The sequence below is a fragment of the Choloepus didactylus genome, chromosome 13, assembly GCF_015220235.1.
Source record: "Choloepus didactylus isolate mChoDid1 chromosome 13, mChoDid1.pri, whole genome shotgun sequence".
NCBI lineage: Eukaryota > Metazoa > Chordata > Mammalia > Pilosa > Megalonychidae > Choloepus > Choloepus didactylus.
This window is the reverse complement of record NC_051319.1, coordinates 60333347-60352134: the sequence shown is the minus strand read 5'-3', so window position 1 is coordinate 60352134 and position 18788 is coordinate 60333347. Positions and strand designations below refer to the sequence as shown.

At 33.2% G+C, this 18788-nt stretch overlaps 1 protein-coding gene across 1 annotated transcript in view; it reads right to left on the bottom strand.

Moving 5' to 3' along the window:
• Positions 1–18788, bottom strand: part of HSD17B4 (hydroxysteroid 17-beta dehydrogenase 4) — a 112064-nt gene that overhangs the window by 76502 nt on the left and 16774 nt on the right. The window contains exons 3-11 of the mRNA XM_037801240.1: positions 15844–15951; positions 13933–13992; positions 12732–12753; positions 12581–12627; positions 10898–10982; positions 9636–9823; positions 5621–5712; positions 2960–2984; positions 1706–1834 (exon numbers count right to left, since the gene is read on the bottom strand). Coding sequence (XP_037657168.1) covers positions 1706–1834; positions 2960–2984; positions 5621–5712; positions 9636–9823; positions 10898–10982; positions 12581–12627; positions 12732–12753; positions 13933–13992; positions 15844–15951 — 756 coding nt within the window. The remainder of the gene's footprint in view (positions 1–1705; positions 1835–2959; positions 2985–5620; positions 5713–9635; positions 9824–10897; positions 10983–12580; positions 12628–12731; positions 12754–13932; positions 13993–15843; positions 15952–18788) is intronic.

Here is an 18788-nt window from a genome sequence, read left to right as displayed (position 1 = left end):
TCTTTGAGCTATTTCACAACTCTGTAAAGTGGGACACTTGTCTATAGACATGCAAATTCTGTCTGGTGGAAGGACAACTAATTTCCCTCCCTGCTCCCCTATCCTCACCCCTCCTGTACCTGGGATGGAAAAATATCAAGATTACTCCCAGGTCTCTAAGCAAATAACAGCTCTGAAGATATTACTAATAATTCTTCCAAAGAAAACCATCAGAATGACCTCTGACTACAAACAGGGATCCAGAAGCTGCTCTTCTGGGAACCAAAAGGTTAATGAAGGAGGCATATGGATTACCCATATGTGCTATGGGATTCTGAAGACTCTGGGAACTTTTCAACAAACCTTAGAGGCATGGGCCTCCTCCTAAACTCACAAAAAAACCATAACCAAACTGCTCTGAGAAGTCTCAACTCCATAGAAAAGATTTTTTCTTTTACTGTACTTCAAATGCTGGAAGTATCTTTTCATTTGTAATTATATAATTTGTTAGCTTCCTTTTTACAGGAGTCTAAGACTTTTGAGGAAGTCCATATCAAAGGAAAGTTTTTAATACATTTCTTCGTTTTTTCTTACATTACTTTTCACTGATAGGTGACTGTTATTCATAGACTAATTTTATCTCAAATGTCAAAATATAAAATAAAAATGCTACCTATTTATTACACAACAATTATGTTACCATCTGATTGAGAAAAGGCACAATGAAAATTTCAATAGCAGGCAGGGAAGTGACATTAAGGTGGGGGGAAACAACAAAATAGTCATTTTTCAGATATATTTCTTTAACAAACTCTGAATATAAAATTACAAAGAGGAAAAAAAGTTTTTTCTATAAAATGACTCTGATTCATGATCATTCCCAGAAAGGTCTTTTAAATTCCATATACTATATGCATATGTGAATTATGGTAGAAAAAGATAATATGGCTTTTATTTGGTTATCTGTTCCTGTGGCATTTCATAGATGATTTGAAAATTCAATTCAATTAGCGTTTACTAATACTTTCTATGAATTCAACACTGTGCTTGCACCAGAAAAAAAACGCGATTTAGTCTCTGCCTTCAAAGGAACTTCCAATGCATTTAAGAAACCATATATTCATGAAACAGAAGCAGTATAAGTAGTTATGATTAGATATTCAGCTAAGAGAAAGACCAATATACCCCAGAATATTTGGGGCTTGAGTTTTTCTAAAGAAACACTAAGATTAGCAGAAATGATAAAAGCAGGAAGGGGTGTGTTAGAAAGGCAGAGAAACAGCAGCAAAATCTATTCACTGGACAGAAAATAGCTGAGCCTAAATAAAATAAGCTTAAATAAACTTTGGGAAAAAAGAAAAAGAAAAAGCAGATCAGAGAAGGAGGGTATGATTAGTAATGGAAGACTTTAAAATCATTCAACAGATGCAGGTGCTTAAAATACGGAGAGTAAACACCTTAAGCCACCCCAAAAAAAGCAGATAAATCAAAAAAATATATAGAAAAACTGACAAGAGAATGACACAAATATCTTAAATCTTAAGAGTTCTAATACTTTCCAGAGCAGAAAATATGCTGCAGATAATTCAAGTGTCTAAATCACCACAGTTAAAATAGAAGATAATACCATAGCAGAAGAGAATGCTTATTGTTACCATAGCAGAAGAGAATGCTTAAAGCCTCTGATTCCCCAACAATGGCTGAGCTGACTTGGGGCTCTCTTTACCTTGGACACTCTGAGGTTTGACTGAATTATCAAAGTCACAGATCTTCGTCCAGTTAGCCTTCACTGCCTCAGGAGTCATTGGCTGATTCCTCTGTCTTACAATGGCTCCAAGCGTCCGCTCCCAGCGTACTGGTTACAGAAACAAAGTTAAGATAATGAGCCCACAGTTTAAGAAGGGGACAGAAGGTAAGATGCATAAGAGCCCCTTGATTTTTTTTTTTACTTCAAGTAAAATGAAATTTAAAAAAAGAGAAGATTCTAATTTCTGAAGAATTTTACATGTCCAAAATACATTTTTCCTAAAATAATATACCTCATTAGGATAACATCAAAATTTTTAAAAATATCTAAAGGCGCAGGGAAAAAATTCCCCTCTGACTAAGCCAAACACTACTAATGGTAGAATGATACGCGGAACCAGAAAAAGTTAAATTATATATAATCACGCCATTACTCTCCTCATTTATAAAATGAAGTTAACAAAATAGAGCTTTGTTACCAAACTGAGGGCTAGAAATGATAATAGGTCAAAGACTTCAGTTAATAAAAAGTTAATTTAGTAAGTAGCCCCAAATAATTCTCCATTTCCTCCCTTTAATCTTCCTCCAATTCCACAGGAAGTCAAACAGAATGCACAGATTCACAAAAATAATTCCTGCTATATTAAACTCCAGCAGAATTTTTAACAGTTTTCTTTTTTAAAAGCCAGAGGAATAAATAATTTACTACTCTTATTTAAACATAATAATCAGATTTTGATGATTATGAAGTTGAAGATTAGTCTTGGGGAATGACAGAAATGCCTGCTTCTAGAGCTTTCCTAATGACAAAGTACAAGATACAGCTTTTATTACAACACTTCCTTTGTAAAATGGAAGTCATGAGACACTCAAAAAAGCTTGAGGAATACAAGTTACTTTAACAATACAACTGGGGCAAATGATCATTAATGCTAAAAAATATTGATACTATACAATACTAATGTTTAGACAAGGTCCTCCAGTGATGGCAACCTTTTAAATAATTCAATTAATCATGGGATCAATTTTCAGAGTAATAGTCAACTGAAAACTTGAACTGGAGTAAGACTGGAATTTTCACAAATTTTAAAATAAAATGCCATAAAACAATTATCAAATTTGGAGCTCACAGGGCTTAAGAGATGGGGTAAGAGAGGGTTGATGCCAACTGAATTTAATTTTTGGTCAAAGGGTAATAATTTCCATTTGGCAAACCAAAAACCGAGAAACTTACATTTTCCAATCCATCCTCCTCCAACCTATTAAAAAGAGGGAAGAAATAGGTCATTTAATGTGAAATTACTATTGGAATTTTTTAATTAAAAAAGGAAACTATCTTACTAGGAGTATTAGAATGACAGATGACAATGGATGAAAATAAGACAGCTGTACAAAAGTTCATTGGCCCCCATGACTTTACAGTGCTCATGTTAGAGTAGAAACAAAAAAACAACATAAGTTAGTAGAAAAGCATGACTCTCATGTCAGAGATCAAGGTTTGGCACCTGTTCTTCCATTTACTAGCTGCATGGCCCTCACCAAATTATTTAACCTCTCTAAGCCCAAGTTTCCTCATAGGTAAATTAAGGATAATAATACAAACTTTATGAGGTTACCATGAAGGGTAAACAATATGAATAGTAAAATTGCCTAGCACAACACAGACTTGAAGAAAATTTCTTTCCATAAATACCTGGTGAATAAAACAGCATCAAAGCCAAATAAAACTAAGATTTGACTTAATGAGCTACAGAGTTATTTTAACAAAACATTTTTAAACAGAGATAAGGCAAACGCCTAAACATATTCACTGTCACCCAGAGAGATAAATTGTTTGTCTCTGCAATGTTCTCTGGAAGTCATTCATGGAAATCCTCAAAAGAAAATGTCATAAAGAAAGAAAATCTGTCAGACAGACATTACAACTACATTATGCCAGAACTTACCTTGAAATTCCACATGAATATGACAAAAAAAAAATGCGTAGTAAACAATACACATCTTAGTGGCTCTAGGCTCAAAGACGCAACTTTTTATCACCCATGGCCTTTATATAAATATGCTCACAGTCTTTTTAATACATCCAATCAGCCTTGAGGCCGTCAGAGTAGATAAAATCAGCAGTGGTTTTGATAACAGGCAAGAGAGGTATCAATTTTTACCATATTTTGGGAGTGAAGTAACAAGCTGCAAGCTCTCTCAGGTAATAGAAGTGACCGCTCCAGCTGATCAAAGAATCTATAGCTGCTAATATAAATATCTAACAGAACTTCAGAAAGTGGCAATTTCCTTTCAGTTTCAAGTCAAGAAATTCACACATCTTTACTACATTTTATCAATCTTGCATGCCAAATGATTCCACACTAAAAATATTCATGATACAGTAAAAACAAAAAAGGCAACATACAAAACTTCATCTACAGCAAGATCCTAATTGTGTGTGTGTGTGCACATGAAATGCACATCTAAAATAAGACTATCCATGTAAAATGCATAATAAGAGACCAGAAGGAAATACATAAAAATATTCATAGTGTTTATCTCTAGATGGTGGTAATGTGGGTTATTTTTCTTTCCTTCTATATGTTTTCCCGTATTTTTGACGTTTTCTACAAAGTAATTTTTTGTCCAAAGAATTAATAATAAATATAATTGTAAAAGATAAAGAGTTTAAAAATACATATATTCCTTAGCGAGGTTAAAAAGGGGCTGGCCAAATTTTGAGCTCCAGATGCCTTGATATTATTAACTCTTCCTCTTCTGTAAAATTAGAGGTATAAAGTCCTTTCCCTATTTAATATTCCACAATTCATATTCAGTGAGTGAAATTAAAAGGTGGAGGCATATATCTTTGCTTAGATATTTGTGACTTTATTTACTCACTAGCTTTTTATTCAAATGAAGGAGGCTAATATGTCACTAACTTCTAACTGAGCCAGGTATTTGCTAACAAAAAATATTTTTTGGTATTCTGGATGTCACAGTATTCTCTCATACAACAGGTTCATTATTACCAAAGAGAATCCAAAAAAGGGGGAGTTGGGGAGGTGGGGAGTGAAATATAAACTATTTAACAGCTCAGGCTACAAAAAAAAGAGATCAAATTCAAATAAGGAATCAAAAAATGTATAAATTGGATTAACGAGGTCTAAAAGGACTTTCACCATGGAATGAACAGTGGGATTATGTGTGATTTTATTCTTACAATAAACATTTAAAGTTTCTATACTAAGGAAAAATAGAAAAGTTTATTTTTAAAGTTAAAATAAATAAATTGTGTTTATCGACACCTGTCAGGCTCAGACTTAATTCCTGCTACTTTGATATACCAGTTAAAATTGGAAAGGGGTGGGTGTTTGGGGGGTGTCTACTAAGTACTAAGCCTTATGCTAGGCATTTGTGTAAAAATGTAATTTCTAATTGTCACAACAACCCTCAAAAAAAACTACAGCTCAAAGAGGATAATTTGTACAATATCCCAGGAAGCTAGCAATTATCAGAACAAGAATTCAAAACTTAGACTAGTTGACTCTAAACCCCATGTTCTATTTTCTGCTTTATCATTCAGCTTCTCAAACAACATAAGAATTTCTATCTTTGACTAAATGCATCAAACCAGCCACATTTTCATTATGTAAGAATATTAGAAATGGAAAACTAAGGAAAAACAGAATTTATAAACTTGGTATTACTTTCTCAAAAAAAAGGACATGTCATCATTTGTTCCTGAATTATAACATACACATAATACTAAAAAAATTTACAACATAAGTGATGTCAACTGGTATAGAATTCTACAAATTCAAGCAACTGAAAAATATTAGTTTTTTAATCATTTTAAAATATTTAACCATACAAGTACTACTTCTGGAGAAAGCATGAAGTTATAGAATACCTCAAACATACCACCATTTTCCTCACAACTCTCATGGCAAAGCCAAAGGACCAGGGGTGCCACATATTCAGGCTTCAGAGCATCTAAAATATCTGGAATAAACACAAAAATGAGGGGGAGGGGTTATAAACAAGACCATAAGCACTTTTAATCTATAATTTTACTTTTCCAAAATTTCTTATAAGATTATAGGTAATGACTTCTGGAAGGTTTTCATCCCAATGGAAACATTCCTGAAGCTCTCTTAAGCTTTTAAAATCAGAAACATCAGACATACTTTTCCAAGATGGGTAATACACTATTCAAGAGAAAAAAAAAATTAGAGCTGCCTAGGCAAAGACTGATGAGCAAAGCTATATGTAACTCAAGAAACTAAGTTACCAGTAATTCCAAAACACTTGACTCACTCGGCTTTTTAACCAGAAGCTAGAAAACTACAAAACAGTCTTGACAATTGTAATGGCAGTAAGATAATAATATGAAATGGTTCTTTTAATTATCATTGATGACTAAGAAAGAGTAGGAAATAGTTTCCATTGTATACTTTCTGTGAGCTGTTTAGTACAACAGAAAGGTACTACACAGTGAGTATAAAGACCTAGATTTTCACGCTGGCTCTGACAAACAGGCAATTTAGGACCTTGAGCAGATCATTTAACAAGTGTGGACCTGTTTCTTTATCAGTAAGATGATGACTAAAATGCTCCCCCTGCCTATCCCAGTAAGTTATTCCAAGGCTCAAATGAGATACAATTCGTGAACATACCTTATAATCTATAAAAGACCAAAACAATACATAATTTTATTGTGAAAATGAGAGTATAATTTCATATTAAGATACTAAAGTAACAAAGATGGCATTTATAGTTCCTGTAAATTAAAGAGCAACTCCAAAACCCTTCACCTTACAGTCTCTGAAAGTTCTCAAGTACCCAAGCAATCCAATGGCACACTGCACTCCAATCATCATTATATGCATGAGAAAACCAAAGGCAGACTGCAACCATCTCAAGTGATATAATAAAGCATATTCTTACCCTATATACCATTTATCTCAATACATACCATTTCTCAAATTTCTAATATATATCAAATGGCAAAGTGGAATGTTAAAGGGCATTTATGATACAGGGATTCAGACATTTGAATTGACTGACTCCATACTGAATGAAACAATAAACACATCTGTAAAATCCAAACTGAGCGTCTATTATCTTAGGCAAGAAAAAAGATGAAAAGAACACAAACCGCATAGGAAAAATACTTCTGTCTTGCATCTTATTTTAAATACTATCACTCCTAGTTTAAGCATGTATTCATGCTTCCCAGTTTTCAAAGTACATTCTCAAATTCCCAGGTTAGCATATTATTAAACTCAGTTTTATAAAGAAAACCAGGGCTCAAAAAGGTAAATGAATTGCCTGAGAAGTCCCATAGCTAGAAAGATATAAAATTATGTAAAATCAAAACTAGAACTTAGACACACAATCCAGTGGTTTTTTTCCACAATACCATTTGACAAGATTTCTAGCATTATACTGAGCCAGGATACTCTGAAGAACACTCGTGCTGCCAGAAATTAGATTTTAACAGCATTGCTGAGGTAAGGGAAGCAACATCAGTCCTTCCCCCCACCCCCACCCAAAAAAAGATAAAGAAAAGTCCTTAGCTCTGTGCTGCAGGGAAGGCAGGTTGCACTGAGGAGAGATGCCAGTTAAAGCACTGATACCTGCTACTAAGAGGTAGGCCAGCCCCAAGAGGAGGGACCTGAGCCTGAACCATCCCACACTGAATGTGAACTGTCAAGGAAGAACGAAGTGGTCCAAGGTTGGTAGTATCTCCTAGCTACCAGCAGTAGTAAAGACAAATATTCCCTGAAGAACACATTGCCAATTTAAAACATAAATCTCCCACAGATTAAGATCAGATGAATCATTCACAACAAAAAAATAATCCAGGTACACATGAAAAGCTGCTACCATCAGTAAAAGCCAAAAAGGAAAATGACCCCAAAAAGATGGTTTAAGATACAAAAAGGAAAGCGAATTTAAAAATCATAAATATGTATGTAAATTCAAATTAAATATCTATATTTAATTTGAAGGGATTTTAAAAAAGACAAAACTATAATAATGGAAAGCAATAACACACAAGTCAAAAGGGGGGAATCATTGGGGCAAATGTGTTCTTAAATTCTTATACTATTCAGTTCAGGAGTTAAACTAATATTTCAGCTAATCATAAAAAGAACAGAAATAGAGTACATTTTAACAAACGAGAGCAAATAAATGATTTTTTTAAAAAAAGCAAAAAAATCTAAAGTAATAAAAAATAGAATACATAGATACATAGAAAAAGTAGTGTTAATGGACTCCAAAATGTAAATGGTAAAAGAAATCTAAATATATCAACGATACAATAAATGTAAATAAGCTAAACTCACAAGTTAAAAAGAGAATTTCAGATTTGATTTTTTTTTAATGCCCAGAAAGGTTGTTTACAAAAGAAACACCTACAACACAAGCACATGAAAGTAAAAAGATTTTTTTAAAAAAAGAAATACCAAGAAAATACTTAGCCACAGAAAACCACCTATTTTTACATCAGAGAAAAAGACTTAAAAAAAATTAGGGATAGTAAAGGGCAAAAATGCAATAATAAATGGTTCAATTAACAAGAAAATATTCCAAAACACATGCCTGATCAAGGACTTGAATCTAAAACATACAAAGAATTCTTAGAATTCAACAAGAAAACAAACAACCCAATTAAAAAGTGGGCAAAAATCTGAAGATACATCTCACCAAGGTATACAGATGGCAAATAAGCATATGAAAAGATGCTCAACATCAAATGTCATTGGGAATTTGCATATTAAAACAATAATGAGATATCACTACACATCTATTAGACTAGCTAAAATTTGACAATACCAAATACCAGTGAGGATGTGAGGCAACAGGAAGGAACTCTCATTCTTTACTGGCGGTACAGCCACCTTGGAAGACAGTTTGGCAGTTTCTTACAAAACCAAACATAGTCTTACCATACAATCCAAAAATCACTCTCCTGTATATTTAGCCAAATGAGTTGAAAATTTATGTTCACACAAATGTTTACAGCAGCTTTATTCATAATTGCCAAAAACGGGAAGCAACTAAGAAGCCCTTCAACAGGAAAACGGATAAACAAACTATGGTGTCTCCACACAATGGAATATCATTTAGCAAGAAAAAGAAAAAAGCTATCAAGCCATCAGAAGACATGCAGGAACCTTAAACGCATATTGCTAAGGGAAAGAAGCCAGTCTGTAAAGGCTACATATGGATGATTCCAACTATATGACATTCTGGAAAAGGCAAAAATATAGACACAATAAAAAGGTCAGTGGTTACCAAGGGTTGGGGGATGGAGAGGAATAGGCAGAACACATGGATTTTTAGGGCAGTGAAACTACTCTGTATGACGCTGTAATGATGGATACATGACATGCATTTGTCAAAAGCCACAGAACTCTACAATACAAGTAGCAAACCTTAACATAAACTATGGACTTTAGTTAATAACAATGTATCAGTATTGGTTCATCAATTGTAACAAATGTACCACACTAATGCAAGATGTTAATAATAGGGGAATCTGAGGGAAGAGGGTAGGTCGGGGGAGGTATGTGGGAACTCTCTATAATATTATCTGCTCAATATTTTTGTAAACTTAAACCTGTTAACATTATTATAAAATAATACGAATGCTATTATCCTATTCTGTAAAAAAGACCCATGTATACACATACAGAGATAAAAAGATGAAAATTTGTCTCACTTTGGTAGAATTATAAATCACTTTAATTCTTTGTGCTTTTCTAAAATTTCCAAAATGAATACATATTACACATATTGCTTTTGAATTTGGAGAGAAAATTATTTTTTTAAGTATTCAGAAAATTAAATACTTTTGCAAAGCTCATTCCACACAGATTTGCAGGTAACAGCACTGAAAAACCTAAGCTACTTACCTTCTGGTAAAACAGTCTGAGTCAAACGGGATCCAGCAGAAGGGGCGATAGTATTACAATGAATGTTCCTTTTCCTGCCTTCAAGTGCAAGAGTATTTGAAAGGCCCAGAAGACCCAGCTTTGCAGCAGTATAATTTGCCTGGCCAAAGTTGCCATATATTCCTGAAATTGATGAAGTCATAATGATCCTAAAAGGAAAAATCAGTGTCTCAATATCTTCTTTTCTATGTCTTGATAAGTTGCAACTTTAAACCTTTATTTGGAGGGGGTAAGGGGTACTATTACACCCGTCAAAAACAACCCAGTGTACTGGCACTAGCTTCTTACAGTCATGATCCACATACCTAAAATAATATTAATATAAAAGTATCCTCTCAAAATTCAACTACAAGATTTAATTGCTTTAAAAAGAATACGTGAATGGGACCAAATGAAGTTAAATGAACAAATGTATATTTATTATCCATTAAAAACAACAATAAATATTTGTAAACATAAAATAAATGGACAATATATAAGTTAAAATTTTAGCAAAAAAGATTAGATGAAGCAGTTCTAATTCTTCAGTTGTTATCACTTTTTCCCACTTCCTTTCTGGATAAGTATAAAATGACTCCTATTAAAACTGCCATCTCACAATATGACCCAATCTAACCTACACTACTTAGACCAAATAAAATACATCCTATCATTAACTTTCAGAAACTCTTCTAATAGACACATGTGAACCCTATGTTAACAGAATGACCTTGACACCAAGGTGCATGGAGTCCCTTACCAGCACTGCCACATTCTAAGCCACTCACAGAAGCAATTATGAGAAGTCCTATAGTTTCTAAACTGTAGTTTATAAAGACTGATATCTGACCAGTACAAACTAACAAGAAAATAGCCACTCATCCCCTCCCCAGTTGGTCACTAAAGACACAACATGACATTTTGGTTAAAGAATAAAGTACAGCTGAAGCAATGTTCGTATTGCCTTATTAAATGCCAGAGAACAGCAGGAAGATCATTAATAATGGAAAGTTAGGAGGTGAAAACAAATATAAAGCTGTCCAGCTAAACTGTGACTAAATGACACCAATTTATTGAAAGGGCATTTGCCAAGACTACATTTAAAATGCCTGCACATATCTGAAGACGTTTCCTCAATGTCAAGCGATCACTTCATAGGACTTTGTAGAACACTCTCTTTCTCTGTATACCAGAACCCACATACACCATCTTAAAACCCACTTGACAGCCAAACGCAACTCTACCTTCCGTAATTTTGTTTCTTCATGTGTTCCCATGCTGCTCGTGTCACTTGGAATGAGCCCCGCAAATGAACTCTATGGATTATATCTAAAACAACAAGAAATTGTTTTTTATTATATATTTTGTCAAAAATTAAACAGGCATGCCTCAGACTTAACCTAAGCAATGGTTTATTTATGCAAAAATGTACATTTTATAACTCACATTCAAAGGATCGATTACCTCACCCCTCTCTGCTAATACTTGTAGCCATTTTTTATTTTGTTCCAATTATGCTAGCAGTCAATGGTTCACACTCTGACTTAAAAGTTTCACCTATAATTTATGATAAAATAATTGTAACTTCTGTATACATCTAAATGCAAGGCTATCTTGAATTTATGCCTTCTTTATACAGTCACTAATATGAATATGCAAGAATTTTGCATATATAATTGGCACTAACACTAATATTAGTTAAAACAATCATAAACTACACAGCTCATCAAGAAATATTTACAAAATATTCACCGTAACCTTGTTTTTAACAGGATTTGCAAATCAGTTTAAAGAGAGAGAGAGAAGCCTATCTGTACTCAGAGATTTCAATCTAATTAACAGAGAACTTATGGAACGGTTCAGACAGACAAATAACTCTAGATTTAATTTTTTTTAATTATCAAACTTTTAACCATTCTTATTTTTGTTTCAGTCTGGAACTTCAACAAATGTTTTCTTCTGTATATTAGAAGAAGGAGTTTAGAGTGAAAAGAGGAACTTAAAAAAAAGAAAGGAAAGAAAGGGTAGTCAGGAGTAGTAAATTTAGGATGAAACTAGACAGAACATCTCTGTCTCACAAGAGCTCCAAGGAAGACACCAGCATAAGCTCCTCCTTTGCCAACAAATCTTATCTTTCTCAACTTCTCTTTTAACCCACTTGCTTCAAGGGAATGGGAAGCTGAAAGCTCTTTTTTGCTTAGTTTTATGTCACAGGAATATTTTCTTCCTCCAAAAGAACTTCTGGCAGTATCCCCAGAAGCACATTCCATAAAGAATATACAATTCATCTCGTTTGCCATGGCTGCCATTGTCTCAGCCATGTTAATCTCAGTTTGTTAATTCTTTGTGTTGGTTTGAGAGCCAATGAAAGTAAGGGCAAAGAAGAGGAAAAAAAAGAAGTAAACCTGTGATTTGTTCATTATCTAAACCCGACCTTTCCTACATGGCATCCTCAATGGAAGGAAATCTTTTCTGTTTATTAGAAACTTCAAAATTACATCCTGATTTTGTCCCAGCTTGTTCTCAGATCTCCATCAATGTTAATGCCCTGGCTCCCCCTCCATAACCTGCTCCTGCTCTTGAAAAAAGAATCACATAGCTAGAGAAACATGCTAAAGGCTACTAGAAGTAGTTAATACTGCTAGAAAATGCTGATAACCTCTTAAGGAGAGAAAGGCGGGAACAAATAAGAAGTCACAAAATCCTTTGGATAACTCCTGTTAAATGATTTAACATTTTTAAAATGTATCAAATAAAAAGACAACATCCAACTATTTATCATTTTTCAGTAGTAAAACCTGTTTCTCATTTATATTGGCAGTAGCAAAAGTAGGTAGAAGCAGGTTTTTCCTTAAATGTATAAATTTATCAAACTATTAAAGGTTAAATGGATAGGTATGCTCCAGAGACATATTAAAACAACTTACCCCAGTCTTCATCACTTATCCTAGCAAAGGAACGGTCCCTCAGAATCCTAAAAATTGATATTATATTATTTTATAAGGAAAGGGGAAAAGTATACACTTAAAAAATAATTTTGCATGCAAATTACTTTACTAAAAATGAGAAAATACTCACCCAGCATTGTTGATCACAACATCTGCAATAAAAAGACCCAGGTCACAAATATAAAAGCAAGCATATTAATTGGCATTTGCTTACAATTCACATTTCTTTCAAATTGTCTTTTTTTTAAATAGAAAAGTAAATATAATACAAAAAGAGTGCCATAAAAATGAAATTTTATGCCTATAGCCAAAAAAATTGATCCACAAAGGCACCACAAGTATCAAACATATGTATATAAATTATAGAAGTTGCTGTTGCACAACCCTTAGGTTCTTAGAATTCAGTGGTAACCATAAACCATCTCTCATTTAACCTCAAAATCCAGACACAAAGTTAAAAGTCTAAAAGATTTTTTTCTTGCCACTCAAAAGCCATAAGCCCAGAAAGGAAGACATTAGAGTTAGAAACTGATGTTCTATCTTGATATATAATTGTATTCTCACTATACAATGAAAGGAATTACTTTTCAATGTTCAAGTACCATCCTGTGGCTATATTTGCCCTATGACTTTACACACGTGTGGCCTCCTTTACCCCTCTGTAAGACAATACATGAACATGTCTCTTATATGAGCTCAACCAAAAATAACTAGAAAAATAAATATGCTAGATAAAAAATGAGAGAGAGGGGGCACATTCAAATTACAAAAATTAATGTTTTTCAGATTATAAACATGTTGGCCGTATTATTATTATTTCCTCTATTAATTCAATGATCTTTTTATTTATTAAATTTGTGTGGGACTAAACCAAGAAGACTACCTAGAGAAGGACAGAATAAGCAATATATTTGAAATGCTTCTTTAAAACGACTATTTTTATTATATGCAATTCATCTTAATTAATTTATAAGGCATTGAATCATTTTAATCTGAATCATTATTATCCAAAAGAACCCACAAGTCCTCTATTTCCAAAATATTGATGTTTTTACTTTATAAACATATTTTGGATTTAACTGAATTACTATAAAAAGGGTATTTTTTAATTTAATAGTGTATAAAACCATATAAGAAGAAAAACTCAACATACAGCCTTTTATAGAATAAGGTAAGGTGTGTAAAATAATAAAGTTGTTAAAAAAAAAAACAAAACACCAAACCTCTGAAAATTTAATGATCAAGAGGGATCTGTTTGATAAACAAAAGTAAAATATTTTATTAAGAAGGTAGAAGTTGCTGTTAGCACTGTAAACTCAAAGAAGCATCACCTATTTTTCCAAAAGCATCCAGTGCTGTCTTCACAATCTTCTCTCCTGCTTCCACCGAATCTGAGGGAAAAGAATTTTAGTACAAAACCTCAGCAACTCTCTGACAAATGCCTTCTCACTTCTGTAGATCAGAGCACATGACAGACAATATTCACCCAAATAAACTCAGTCCAAGAAAAATATGTTAAATTGCAGACACACAACAAATCAAAATATGGATGGTCTAATGTCACAAAAGAAATTTAAGCCCCTAATACAACGCTTTAACCTACAAAAAAGAAAGGAAAAGATGAATAAGAAATATTTGGCAAATATTATCTAAAACAGTGCTGTCCAACATAACTTTCTATGATGAGGATAATGTTCTACTTCTGCACTGTCCAATATGGTAGCCACCAGCCACATGTGGCTATTGAGTACTCAAAATGTGGCTAGTATAACAGACAAACTGAATATTTATTTGTATTTAATTTATATTTAATTTTGAACAGCCACATAGGCATTTTCCTCTAATCAGAATTTTGGGGTGGGTGGGGGGAAAGTGGGTGGACTAGAGAGTGAGGCATATGCATAATTTGAAAAAGCTTGTTCAATGTTACAAGGCTACATATGGGGGGGGGCCTACTTTTTTATAAAACTAGCTATAAAAAGTAAAACAAAACAAAATCTTCTAGCTTCGTTATTTTCTGCTAATCGGCAATCCCCCAGAGAAAGGGCTCACATCTCCACAGCTGTGTGCCAAACAGTCTGCTGTCAACTCAACATCACCACTGCCTCTTTCTTGTATTTTCTGCAATCATGGAGGAGGAACCAGGAAATAAAGTCCTTCCCCTGAGACCCACATAATACTGAGTTAGATGTGCTAATAAGAAATATTCACCTACATGGAATAAACATAGAAGAGCAGATTGCAGACATGAGATTGACGACACATCCAGGTAAGCTTTCGAGTATCACCTGCAGGCCGAGGTGGGTCAGCCACAGCTTCCAGGTCCTTGGCTCACCCAGCCCTTCAGATGGTTGTCTAAGCCTCTAATCCCTTATGTTAAAATATTTCACACTTGGAAAATCTGTTTTTCTGATTTTATCCTGATTCATATAGGCTGGATATCAGAACTGTGTATGTAGGAGTGTTGGGTTTAAAAAAAATTATTGAAAACATTTCTATCTCCAATATGAAAATGTCTGTCTCAGTTATTCTAACACTCAAAACAAATCATACCGTCTTTTCTTTCCCCTACAATTGCAAAATAAAGTCACTGGCAATCTAATTTTATCCCTGACCAATAAAAACAAGTCTGGAATGCAGCAAAGTCAGTAATCACTAGTTGTTTAAAGTAAATCTGTTCGACAGGTCTCTTTCAAATACTATTGGGATCAACACAACAAATGTAAAGGTTGCTGTATTTGTCATGGCTTACTTTAATGCATACTATAATGACTCTTTAATTTTAAAAAATATTAGAAAGATATATATAACAATGACTAGCTATGGATAATGGAATATGGAGGCTGGATATGTAAGGGCATTTTACTTCTTAAACTGTATTGTTTTAAGATTTTTTAAAGAACAATTTTTATAAGGAGAATTCAGTCTTATTCTGTAGAAATATATAAGATTTTATTTAAAGCAGTTTTTTTTTTGAGAACAAGAATATATCCATATCAACATCCACAATGTTATTGTTTATATCACATGCTCATTAATAAAAAAAGATTAAACAATAGAAAAAAGGATAGTCACATGAAATTGTCTATATCTAAACTTTAAAAAATTCTCATATATGTAATCAAATAGTTTAGAACAACTTAGATAAAATCTAATTTCATAATTACACTGGAACGCTGAGATATTTGCTCAATGATTATTTCACAGTAAAATTCATAGTATAGTTCTTTCAAATACCATACCATAGTTGGCCACTGCTTTTCCGCCTTTCCTTCTTATTTCTTCAACAACCTTATCAGCAGCTAAGGAGCTTTTACCATCTCCCCTGAAGTCCCCCCCTAAATCGTTCACTGCAATGCAAAAACAAACAACATTTTTAAAAACTTCAAAACTTTTCCAATTCTTTTAAAAAAAAAATTGCCACTTTAGTCATTTCTAAATGCACAACTGAGTGGCATTAATTACATTCACAATGTTGTACAACCATCACCACTATCTATTTCTAACATATTTTCATCACTCCAAACACTCTGTACCCATTAGGCAATAACTCCCCATCCCCTCCTACCTCTGGCCTCTGGTAACCTCCAATCTACTTTATCTCCCTATAAATTTGCCTATTCTGGATATTTCAAATAAGTGGAATCATACAATATTTGTCCTTTTGGGTCTGACTTATTTCACTTAGTATAATATTTTCAAGGTTCATCCATGCCGCTGCATGTATAGGAGCTTCATTCCTTTTCATGGATGAATAATATTTCATTGTACAAATATACCAATTTTATCCCTTCATCTGTCAATGGACACATAGTTGTTTCTATCTTTTGGCTATCACGAATAATGCTGCTATGACATTTCAGTGTACAAGTATCTTATTTTCAATTCTTTGGGGAACACACCTAGGAGTGGGTTTGCTAGGTCTTATGGTTATTCTGTTTAACTTTTTGAGGAATGACCAAATGTGTCCAGTTATTTCTTAATCACACCAAAAGGTCAAGACCTTCAAAATATGAATTAGGAAATGAAATTCCAATTTCTTGTATATTTTTCAGTCATCTGATGAATTCCTTCCTTCCCTACACCCATCTTGCTAAACATATCATAAAATAGATACAGTCAAAGCAAGGCTCATTGTTTTCATATATAAGGAGAAACCACAAAAATACTTAAGAAAAAGATTCACATCATGAAATTTCTAACTTTGCAATGCTTTTCCTTTTTGAAAAGAAAACAGAATGATTCAACCCAGTCTTCCCTTCTTCAGGAAAGGAAGGAAGGGAGGGAAGGAAAGGAAGGGAAAGAGAGAAAAAGAGAGAGAAAGGTAATATGAATTTGCTTCTCCATGTCAAGAAAGCCTTTATTTACAGGAATGGTGATAAAGAACCAGCATGATCTTTAACTATTAGACAGAGAAACACACTTGTAAATTTTCATAAAAAATGCGGTTTAATGGTCCAAGACAAAAGAAATAAAAGTCATTCATTAAAAGAGGTAAAAAATTACATACAGAATAAATGTGTGTTAAGTCACTAATTTATAATATGACTCCATCTTTATATGTTTAACAAATGACCACAGTAACCACAAAACATCTCCCTATATCTAATCATATAACTATAAAATGTCTCCTGAGATGGAAATCATTTTAGTTTTAATGAAAAGTTAACATACATTAATTGAGTATTCACTATTTGCAAAGAAATCTACAGAGGGACGTGGAGATGTATAAGAAGAGTACCTGCCCTCAAAGAGTTTATAATCTATTGAAAGATAAATATACAATGACCACAATAATGCATAGATTTTAGCATGAAGTACATAAAAGCTAGCATAACTAAATAATATGGACAAATAAGAATCGAAGGTAATTTACACCACAATTTAAGGCAAAATTTACAAAATAGCACGCAAAAATAATGAAAAGATACATAAATCAATTCCAAAGAACCTGAAAAAAAAAAAAAAAAACAGCATTTAAGAAAAATACTTGGGAAAATAATTAACATTTTGCATTGCAAAATAATCAGTTTTGTAGTACTATTGTGTAAATCAATTTTGAAGAATAAAACAATTAAAAATTACTAGTTTATAATTGGCATGGTGGTATATATTCGAATTTAAAATCTTTTAATATTACCACATTGGCAAAAATATCATCATCTTCTTCCCCTCCTACTTCCTCCTCCTTCCTCTCCTCCTCCTCCTCCTTCTAAAGAACAGCCTTTTTGGATCAGGGTGGGAATTGGTGAATAACATACAGAAATGATGATATAGAGAAAAAGACAGTGCCTACCCACACTTAAAATCAGCTAAGGCAAATGTGTTTTTACATACATTAAAAGAAAAAAAGAAAAGAAAAGCAAATGAGTTTTTCAAAATGTGGACTGGAACATAATTTTTCCCAGCAATATAGTTTTATCAGTCTTACTGCAAAAAAAAAAAACCTCTGCAAAGACATAAAATAATGGAAAGAAGATTACATTATCCCTTAAGAGATGAAGAAGGGTGATAAGATTCTCAAAAGACTGAATTCCTATTAATTGTTCATTTCCATTAACTTATTAAAATGACAGGAAACTGCCACTAAAAAACAAAGATTTTAAAGTATGCAGCTAGCAGACTTCTATGAGCCTTTTTACATAAGCACAGGGAAGTTCAAAAAGAATGCTATATTTAAGTAAAGAAAGAATTATTCAATTGTGCAATGAAACACCTCCCCCAAGTGGAAATTGTACAAAGTGCAACCAAACAGGTAAGCGCTGAAGTATGGATAGTTTATTGATACGCAATGAAACAATATCAGAACAAATTTATTCAAAACGAGTATCTACATTAGAGAGCATTAAATTAACACTGACCCCATTCAGTCATCCCAGTATCACCAGAGGTAACAACACTAGTTCCAGGGCTGAAGGACTTGGATAGCAACAATGTTCAAGGATATTTTGTAATTGTATACAAGGAAAAATGTAACTACACCATGTGCCAATGTTACTGGTATGTTACTTTGCATTTTCAAAGAATATTTATAAACATTGTGCATTTAATCTCCCTACCACCTTTTAGGAGGTTGGCAGGAACTGTTCCTACTTTCACAGATGAGAATACAGTTTGAGACAGATTACCTAACAAGACCCAGGCTCCAAGGTGGTATGAAACGGCAAAATCTAGACCTCAATTTGGA